At 46.6% G+C, this 10,946-nt stretch overlaps 1 protein-coding gene across 1 annotated transcript; it reads left to right on the forward strand.

The window, feature by feature from the left end:
• The first annotated feature begins 751 nt into the window (after nt 1-751).
• LOC123167494 (uncharacterized) lies at nt 752-9,785 on the forward strand. Its single transcript, XM_044585330.1, has 3 exons — nt 752-1,406; nt 5,792-5,955; nt 7,048-9,785. The coding sequence occupies exon 3, from the start codon at nt 8,630-8,632 to the stop codon at nt 9,764-9,766; it is 1,137 nt and encodes a 378-aa protein (XP_044441265.1). The 5' UTR covers nt 752-1,406; nt 5,792-5,955; nt 7,048-8,629; the 3' UTR covers nt 9,767-9,785.
• Nucleotides 9,786-10,946: the final 1,161 nt, after the last annotated feature.

The raw sequence follows: 10,946 nt of genomic DNA on the forward strand, positions 1-10,946 counted from the left end.
GGTTACAATGACTCAGTTTACATGACATCATGGCGGGTTACAGTGGTTTATTCCAGGATAAGCTTTGGAAGACAATTCGCCAACGGAAGCACTGAAGATTTACATGAACAAGTTCAAATCAATCTCGGGACTAATGTTGGGGTGTGACCCTGTCACACCCTGCATTTTGTAACATGTCATTTGCATTAATAAATCATGAAAATTTGGACCAACAATTTTTTTTGCACCATTTGGCTTTTATTTGGAGTTGGTTCTCTCTCTATGATTTTCAAGTGCTCTTTAATGTCAACATAACTTCACCTTCTATACATCATCTCCTTGCCCCAAACTTCTTTCCAATGATCATGCCATGTGTATAGAACAGTATAGTATTTTCTTACAAAAATTATTTGGCCAAATAGTATTTTCAAAAATTAGTTTTCAAGAAACCCCCTGAATTGAGGTTTGCACTACAAGTACTTGATTTGGGGTATGAAAAATATTTCAAAGAGTATATTTGAAACCTATTAGATATAGGACTCCCATAAACCACAAAAATATAATTTTAAATGTTATTTTCCTATTTTATTTAAATGCTTTTTCTTAAGGCCAGAAATGGTCTTTAATAGGTTCAAATTACGGAATCAATAAGTGCCGAACGACCAGTATTTTAGAATTTGGATCCGAGCGTCCTTTCCACCGGTGGATTTGATTACAAATCTTAAAGCCGTGGACCAGAGCCACGTCAGCGAGCAATAATGTTCGGTGAAAACAGAAGTCGTCCCGAACGAACGAGACACTCGCACCACTCATCCACTTCTCTCTCTAGCCGCTCTCCATTCCCCATGCCACCGTCTCCCGTCCGCTCCACGCCCCCACCTCCCCACCGCCGTCCCCAGCTCACCGGCGCTGCCCTATCCTATCCTCGCCGCCACGCGCATTTGCTGCCGCGCGACGACATCGGCGCCCTCGTAGCTGGGACTCCGCCTAGTCAACTTTGATTGGGAGGTGGTGACGCATCCGTACCGGCGGGGAGGTGGTGGATGGGGCGCGGCCATTTGCGAGCACCAGGAGCGGTGGTGGTGGCCAGGGCTGCGCCGTGTCCGGGGCAAAGTGCACCGCACTGAGGAGGCGTCGGCATCGACGGCAGGGCGCGGAGGCGCACCTCGATTCAGGAGACGCGCGCGCGGGAGGCGACGTTGTCGCTTGTCCATCAAGAGCAGATGCGGGCGGAGGCGGCGAGCGCGCTGTCGGCCACGTCGGGGACGGGATGCCCCTCCCACTCCCACTCGCTGCGCGTCGAGCTTGACATGGCCGCGAGCTTGCTTTCTAGGCGGGGGCTGCGGGGTGGTGCACGCCATGGAGACCGCTGGGCTCGCCACTGATTTTGAGCAGCGTCATGGGAGCCAGCAAGAGACGATTCATCAGTACCCCCTGATACTCACCCTCTAGCTTCTTTTTTTTCCTTCTTAATGTTTTCTGTGACGCATCAGTACTCCCTAATCGCCTTGATACTAGTACGTACGTTTTTTGTCTCAAACTAGTTGCCATTTTGTCATAATTTGCAATCAGAGTATGTTGCTCCTTTTAGCAGCAAGCAAAACTGACCAAACTAGTTGTGTTTGTGCCGTGTGCATCTCTGCTTTTTTGTTATATATACATCGTGCAAACTTCTAAAATTTCTGCAATTGTTAGTTTTTTTGTTCCACGACATAAGAGATAAATGCTACAAGAACATGACATTTTTTACTAAAATGATATGACAATTATTAGAAAAATCATATGGAAATTTTCAGAAATTCACAAGTTTATGAAAAATGGCATTTTTAGATAAAACTGAATTTTTTGTCACATGGCATTTTCTTACAAAGTCACATGTCATTTTTATTGACAACTAACAGTGGCAAAATTCAGATTTTTTTGTTGACTCACCTTTTCTGCCATGACACATTTATTAGGACATACCCAATGGCAAGTTTTAATATGTACCTCATGGCAAATTTACTTTATAGCAAGTTTCTTTTTTCAAGCCTATGTCAAAGTTACTTTATAGCAAGTTTTAATATGTACACCATGGCAAATTTACTTTCGTTTTGTATGACGATGTCAAACTTTTCTTACCATGGCAATTTTTGGCAAATTCACTAGACGTCCCACGGCAAATTCACTAACATGCCCATGGCAAGTTTCTTTTTCAAGCCGATGTCAAACTTTTCTTTCCATGCAACTTTCTTTTTTCAAGACGATGTCAAGCTTTTCTTACCATGGCAATTTTTTTAGTGAATTTTCCATGTCAAATTCACTAGATGTCCCACGGCAAATTCACTAACATGCCCATGGCAAGTTTCTTTTTTCAAGCTGATGTCAAACTTTTTTTTCCATGGCAACTTTCTTTTTTCAAGACGATGTGAAACTTCACTAGATGTCCCACGACAAATTCACTAACATGCCCATGGCAAGTTTCTTTTTTCAAGCCGATGTCAAACTTTTATTGCCATGGCAACTTTCGCTTTTCAAGACAATGTCCAACTTTTCTTACCATGGCAATTTTTTTAGTGAATTTGCCATGGCAAATTTACCTAAAGTTCCATGGTAATTTTTAACTTTTATTGTCATGGCAAGTTTTACTTTTTATTTGCCATGGCTAATTTACCTTTATTAACATGGCAATTTCTAACTTCTATTGCCATGGCAAGATTTTACTATTTATTTGACCTTTATTAACATTGATGTTATTACTTTTTTTTGCCATGTCAAATATATGCAAATTTTAATATGATTTTGGTTATGATCATGGCAATTTTAACTATATGCACCATGACCATTTTTCTTCCTTTTTGCAACATGGCAAATTTCTTTTGCACGGGACCATGGCAAATAGTCTATGCATCTTCGAAATTTTAGTGTATGGATCATGCCATTTTGTAGTCTACATTTTAGTACATGGATCATGCCATGAGATTATAGCCTATGCATTTCTGTCATAAGATCATGGAAACATTATGTAGGTTTTTTCATTTATTTTTTTAATACACAATTTTTTTGCCATGTACAGTGGGAATTTTACAAGTACTTTTTTTTAATTCCCATCCCCCATCCCCCACTTGCCTTGTCTTTATTTAGAGAATAAAATTTGTAAAACTTGCCATGTGTAGCATTTTTTCCTTCGTTCATACTCGTCATCACAATTTGTTCACTAAATTTTCTTTTTTTAATCATGCATGCTTTAACATACTGAACGTAGCCATTTTGTGGTGTCTCAGTTGGCAATTAATCACTCATTATAAATCCTAATGCAGTGTCATGTTTTGAATTTTCTGTATTGTACCGTTTTTTCTCTACTAGTTTTACATATGTCTACATTTTTCTCTATATTTTTTGGTGCAAAGGGATTCTTGTTTGGGCCAGGAAGCAGTATTGGGCCTGTCTGGTCAGGCGTTCGTGCTAAGAGGCTGTTTGTATCGAACAAAATGGTTCGGCCGATCGCTACTCCCCTGCCGAACGAAACGTCAGTCCGGTGCCTACCCAGACCGAACGTTCGGCCGTTATCGGCGTCCTAAAATTATTTTAAAGCTTCAAAAATATTTGAGAAAAATCAGGGAAACTCAGTGGACATATATTTTCCATATATAAGAGTTTCAACACATGGCCATGTTCAAAATATTAGGTAAAACCCTCCAAAACCATTTCTGTCCATTTCAAGTATTTGAAATATTTCTACAAGAAATATTTTCCAATAAATCCAGGAAAATTCTAGCAAGTCACATCTGCATAATGTGATGATATTGCAAAGTTCTATTTCAATCAAAATTGTTTTGGTTCACAAAAGTGCCCCAAAACCCTTTCTGTCCACAACCAAACTTGGCCAACTTTACATTACCAACTTCTTCCAAATTACCTCAAACCTTGTGGACATGCTCACAACCCCAAATGAGGACACTACACCAAGTGGTGCATCTAGGGGAATGGTTTTGCATGACTAGATCTTGGTAAATGCATTTCGGTTTTGCATGACTAGATCTTGGTAAATGCATTTCTGTTGATTTCTAGGGTTTACAACAGTTGCATTGGCAACTTTGCCCAAATGAGCTCAAAATTGGTGGAAGGCCCTAATTATATGTGCCATTTCACCCTGTGGAGTCTCATGTCAAATGAAATTCATTTGCATACCCAAACCAGCAACAAACACTTTCGGCCACTTTACCAAAATTTCATTTTTGACCTCTTCCACTAATCTCCATGGGCTCAACTTTGTACCACAGCTGCTCCTGACCCTCTTCTACCACTAGTAACTATGGCTGCATCTCAGCTCAATGATTGAGGTGTGCAACCACCTCATTTACCCCTCTGGACAATCCATTTCCCCCTCTCTCTCTCTCAACCCCACTCCTCTCCTACTAGCTCTCCAAGGCACCCAATGCAACTCCCCTCTTCTTTACTGCCGCATAGGGCAGCCAGACATCAGGTGTCATGCCCACAAGGCATATAAAATGCCATGGCATGCCATTTGCATGCTCCAGAGCGCGGTACAGTGCGGCCAGGCACTGTAGCCACCCCCTGCTAACCACCTCCGGCCACCTCGGGCGAACCCAGCGCGCCCGACGAGGTGCCTCGGCATCTGCGACACGCTAACCCCTGTCCCCCTCCTCCTTCTCCCTCCCGCTGCCCCTGCTCGCACGAGCGCCGGCCGCCCGAGAGCTCCAATGAGGGGCCTCACGCGCGCAGCACCTCTGGCCCTCCCCCGCTCTCACTCTTCACTCCACTCGCTCTGGACCAACCACAGGAACGCCAGAAACACGCCCACACGAGCCACGTTGGCCTGCAGTGACGGCAAAAAGCTCCCTGGCGCACGAGTCCTCGATGGACCGCCGCCCCCCTATTTAAGGGCCTCCCCGAGCCCTCCTCTCCTCACCACTCGCTCTCTAACTCCGTAATCACCCCCCTACACCACCCTCTCCTCTCTAAAAGCTCTCGACCCCGAGCTCCGCCGCGGCGGCTCACCATCGTCCGCACGGTAGAAGCTCTCCCCACTGCTCCTAAGCCCCGATCTGGAACCCCCGCACTCCACTGATCCTTTCCCCCTGTTTCCCCTCTCTGTAGCTGCTGGAAACGGCCAGAACCGCCGCCACCCGAAGCTCCTCCGACCGTCCTCGTCGCCGGCGAACCAGGCCACCCCGACGACCGCAACCGCCACCACCAGTACGGCGACTCGACGCTGAGTCCAGCCGTGCCCTCGCCTGAAGTCGTTGCCGGCCGTTTGGACTCAGGGTTAGGGATGACAGGCGGGCCCTGCCTGTCAGCCTCCTCTCCATTACCCCACTCTCTCTCGCTGACGCCTGGGCCTCGCCCGTCAGGTTTAAACCTGGCACACGCGCGTGCACCGGTGCGCTGGGCCACCTCTCTGGCTGGGCCTGCTGCGCTGCGGCTGATCTGGCCCTCCAGGCATAGTGCCCCTTCTCCTTTTTCTTTTCTGTTAAACTTGCAAAAATTCCACATGATTAAGTAATAATCCAAATGCAATAATTCCAACTCCTAAATTCTTGTAATAATCCCACCAATTTAATGGTGCAATTTTAACTCTTATCAAACCAGCTTTTCTTCAATGTTCAAATATAAATTTGAATTTGAGCATTTATGTGTGTCATTGAAAATTCCTAGCACTGGTTCCATGACTCCAAATCCAAAACTAGGAATTTCTCATTCTTAGAATACAGTCTAGTATTTAACAAAAAATAGTTGACATTTTTCTGAGCACTTTGGTTTTTCTGTTTTTCTATTGCCTTATTTTCTCATTGTTATTTTGCGACGATAGATTGTGTTGCTGACGAAGGAGTTGGACTAGAAGACTTTGAAGACCCAGAAGACTTTGCTGAGCCAGGCAAGCAGCCCTTTGACCATACCGTGAAACCTTTTTATGCATGTCATATAGCACTTGTTGTTGTTGCACCGGAATCATGATGGGAGGGTACCACTTTGGTGAGTTACTCCGTTGCTTTTTCTCGTTGATACTTGCATGATGCATGACCCTACCTTTCTATGAGGGTTATGCGAGTGGGGGTAGCTAGGATGCTAAGTAGAGCTACGCAAAAAGGGATGGGTATATGCATGGTGATGGAAGCAAGATTGTTTTCAAAAACTTTTCGAAAACTCCATCGGGTGCCACTTATGCCTGAGGGAGATAATGAGTTGGGTAACCACTTGATGACGAAGTGGTGTACGGAGGCAAGTGTGTGTGTTGTTTTCAAAACGGATTGGTTTAAGTTGCGACCGTTACTCCAACCTTACATTCGCAACCACTATACCCTTATATGGGAAGGGCATTATTGATTACCTAGGCCGATACTAGCATGGCGCCCACATTACTAGTGACGGGGGAGACATGAGGTCACTCTCGGGACGGGGTCGTACCAGGTAGGGCGGCCATGAATGTTTTTACAGGGCACCGGACACACCGTTGGTACCCAGTGCTTGTGGTATGTGATGAATATGGGAGCGTGGCTCCAAAATCTTAAGATGAGAAATGTTGGGCACGGGGGTTGCTACCAATCGAGTGGACTCTATGACAGTGTCGTCTAGGGAGAGATAATGATATGGTGCTTACCCCGGGTACTTGAGGTGCTGCGGGTCATGGATGACATGGAAGTTCCCCGGATCTTGTGGGTAAAGTGTGCAACCTCTGCAGAGTGTAAAACTATTCGAATAGCCGTGTCCACGGTCAAGGACAGTTGGGTAACCGCTCTTGGGCTACGTCCACTTGTTTACAAACCAGTCTATGTGTGTTTGGATAAGTGCGAACAACTACTTGGGTCAAGTCAAAGGACTTGACATGATTGAGTTGGGCTGAAGCCCGCTCCCTTTATATTGATATCTGTAACCAATCCCTATAGTTACTTGAATTCATATGATGCATGATTTACCAGTTGTTGAACCTGTCATAGCACAATAAAATTAGCTTTCTGCAAAAATTTACCTATGTCATGCATTGTTGTATCTTGAGCCAAAACATGGGTTGCTTGTGAGGACATTCAAAGTACTCATTGGCTTGCCACTGGTTATTTAATTGGCCAGGCATGGAAGAGCAGGAATTTGAGGAAGAGTTGTTCTGAGCCGAACATGCGAACGGGACGATGTCCCAGTCAGAATGCCTGTAGGGTTAAAGCAGATTGCATGGGTTCTACTTATCTATGAAGACTTCCGCTATTTGTGTTTATTCGATGTTTAGCCGTGAGGCTTATCTATGTAAGACTTGACCATAATGGTCATAATTTGTGTAAGACGGTACGTTTGGATGTAAGACTCTTGTTATTCAGCATCTGTGTCTTCAGTGAGCATTGATCTTTGGGATCACTGTACACGTGCATTTGGTGATCTCGGCTCATAAGTCGGGGTCCCCACAGAACTGGTATCAGAGCCATCCTGGCTGTAGGAAGCCTTAGTTAGCATGGGCATTAGTTAGGATAAAACCCGTTTTGCAAAACCCTCTATACTCCTCTTCTTTTCTAAGCTTACCAAACCCAAGATATACTTCCATATTGACCTCTCCCATTCAACCTTGTAGATGGCTGTCGTACCCGAAGACTTCCTGACCACCGGATTTCCCGTGCTTCTCGAAGATAGTCTCAAGAAGTGCTAGTTTCACCGAGCCCCCATTTTTACATACCATGAGAATTGGATCAATGACACTGAGATGGAGTATCATGTGGAAGTGATCATGAAGGCTAATGACTCTCCAACAAGCTAGTTCTTCGAGGGACCCCAGATGGCAACACTGGTTCTTGTCGTCGAGACGGCGACCCTCAAGGCACTCAACCGCCTCCGAGACCTTCTTTCCGAGATGGAAGACGAGTTGGCAACCCGCTTCTTGCCTTATTAGAAAGAGGGTGAGGATGAGAGCAGCGCACCAGCTCGACCATTGGAGGAAGGACTTCCACTCCGATTCCAGACCTACTTCAGCCTTTGTGCCGATAGCTTGGCACAACACTTGGCCTCGGAATCAATGGAGCTCTGAAAGGAACTTCATGAGACCAAGGCACTTCTTCGCCAAGCACAAGGGAAGACGGATAGGATCAAGAAAGAAGGTGCTCCCCCTGGATAGCCCACCATCGCATATCGAGGCAGAAGACCCCCAAAGGATGGAGGATCCCCACAGCAACACCGCATGAGTGCAAGGGAGTACTGCAAGCTCTTTGCACCACCGGCAAAGCAACGCCGTGTTGAGCTCCTCCACTCCCCCACCCCTTCAAGTGAAGAGGAAAGTCAGGATGCTGATGATGAGGAGGAAGACCCAGAAGAGGCAGACTACGCGACCGAGCATTCCACCACTTAGGCATCATCCGAACCCGGATATGCCAGTTCGTAACCCCTACGGTAGGATAGGTCGTGTACCCCCTAGGCGAAGTCGAGTCCTTGTAATGGTTCATATGAAACCATGCAGTGTTGTGTTTGCTTTTGATGTGTTTGATGGACGTCGTGCTTTCCTTCGGGAACTTGTAAGCGACTACATCATCCATTTGGATTTTAATGAATGTGTTGGCCTTTTTGGCCCTTGCATGAAAACAATTAGTATTATAACGACCCCCTTACTAGGCATCCCGTCTATATTGCTTTCCCTCATCTTTCCCAATCATGAGACCTTGACCGCTCCAACAGGATGCCTGTTGTAACACGAACTGGTACCTCCACCCAGCAGCAAGAAGCCGGAGGTTCTGCCGGAGCAGGAGCCAGTCAGAACCAAACCCAAGGACAAGCTCCACCACCGCCACCACCTCCAAACATGGACATGGCTCAGCTTCTCCAAGCCTTCCGAGAGGAACGCCAAGCCAACATTGCATCCCTCCAGGTGATTGCTCAGGCTGTCAACCGCCAGCCGGCGGGGAACGGCAATGGACGTTCCACGTTGGCAGAGTTCAAGAAGCATGCACCACCCACCTTCATCGAGACTGCTGAACCCCTCGATGCTGACGACTGGGTCTGCACCATTGAGGATCTGTTGGAACTAGTCGGCTACACTGAGGACCGTGAGCAGGTGGCATATGCTGCTCACTGTCTCGGGGGAACTGCCAGAGCTTGGTGGGATGGATTCAAGGTCATGGATGTTGGGAAAAACATCACTTGGAATGACTTCAAGGCAGAATTCCGGAAGGCCCACATTCCTTCCGGAATCATGGCCATCAAGAAGCATGAATTCCAAGCCCTGAAGCAAGGAAGTGGCACAATCAAGGAGTACATGCAGAAGTTCAGTATTCTATCTAGGTATGCTCTTGAAGATGTCAGCCCTGATGCTGCCAAAAGAGAGCGCTTCATGGAAGACCTTAACCAGACTCTGCAGTACTCGCTTGTTGTGTGTGACTGCCCAACCTTTCCTGATTTGGTGAAGAAGGCACTCATGCTTGAGGACAAGCGACGCGCTCTGGATGATACTCGTAAGCGCAAGATGACCAGCAAGGGTAGCTCCAGCAACCAGAAGCCTCGCCCGTGGGAGCCAGCCCCGGTCAAGCCAACCTATCAGCAGCCAAGAGCCCCTACACCCCGCACAGACTATCAGCCTCAGCAGTACGCCAACCCAGGCCAGCTTACAACAACCCCAATAACAATGCCAACAAGAGCAACAACTCCAATCAAGTCACTTGTTTTGGATGTGGTCAGCCAGGACACTACTCCAAGTATTGCCCCAATAAGAAGCCCGATGCCCCGCGCCCCAATGCGCATAACCCAGGACAAGGCCGTGGAATGCCACCAAGGAACCAAGCTCCTCGCAACCCGCCCAACAATGGCAAGGGTCGTGTGAACCATGTCACTGCAGAAGAAGCCCAGGAAGACCCAGATGTCGTGTTGGGTACGTTCCTTGTCAACTCAGCACCTGCAACTGTCTTGTTTGATTCTGGAGCCACGCATTCATTTGTCACCCAAAAGTTTGCATTAAAAAGTGGCATGACCCCTACACCCCTGAATAACCCTATGGTGGTACAAATCCCCAGAGCAGAGATGAGAGCCAAGGTAGGCTGTAAGGGAGTCGGAATTGTCATTAACGGGGTAGACTTCCTAGCAGACCTTATCGTCTTAAGATCACAAGCCTTGTATGTGATCTTAGGAATGAATTGGCTCATCAAGCACCAAGGCTTGTTAGATTGTGCCAACCCGACTGTCACTGTGACCAATGACCAAGGAGTTGAAGTTAAGTTTGCTTCCAACCCCTCGCCTGCTCAAGACGCCCAAGTCAACTGTCTGACTGAAGTTGGGTTGGAGCAAGTGCCGGTAGTATGCGAATACCCCGATGTCTTTCCTGATGAGCTACCGGGAATGCCTCCTGACCGAGACATTGAGTTCATCATCGAGCTCACGCCCGGAGCAAGACCCATCTATAAGAAGGCTTATAGAATGGGATCGGAGGAGTTAGCAGAATTAAAGAAGCAACTAGAAGAGCAGTTGAGGAAGGGATTTATCCGCCCTAGTGCCTCCCCTTGGGGATCACCTATTCTGTTTGTGGCAAAGAAGGACGGTACCATCCGCTTGTGCATTGACTATCGCTCCCTCAATGAAGTTACAATCAAGAACAAGTATCCACTTCCCAAGATTGAAGATCTGTTTGATCAACTCAGTGGGGACAAGGTGTTCTCCAAGATTGACCTCAGATCTGGGTACTACCAGCTAAAAATTAGACCCCAAGATATTCCAAAGACGGCATTTGTAACCAGATATGGCCTGTATGAGTGCACAGTCATGTCCTTTGGATTGACAATTGCCCCAGCTTACTTCATGTATCTCATGAATAAGGTCTTCATGGAATATTTGGACAAGTTTGTTGTCGTCTTCATTGATGACATTCTTGTCTTCTCGAAGACGGAAGAAGAGCACGAACAACACTTGAGGTTGGTCCTAGACAAGCTTCGAGAGCACCAACTGTACTGCAAGTTCAGCAAGTGCGAATTTTGGCTGCATGAAGTTGAATTCTTGGGTCAAGCCGTGAC

The sequence above is a fragment of the Triticum aestivum genome, chromosome 7D (genome assembly GCF_018294505.1).
Source record: "Triticum aestivum cultivar Chinese Spring chromosome 7D, IWGSC CS RefSeq v2.1, whole genome shotgun sequence".
Lineage (NCBI taxonomy): Eukaryota > Viridiplantae > Streptophyta > Magnoliopsida > Poales > Poaceae > Triticum > Triticum aestivum.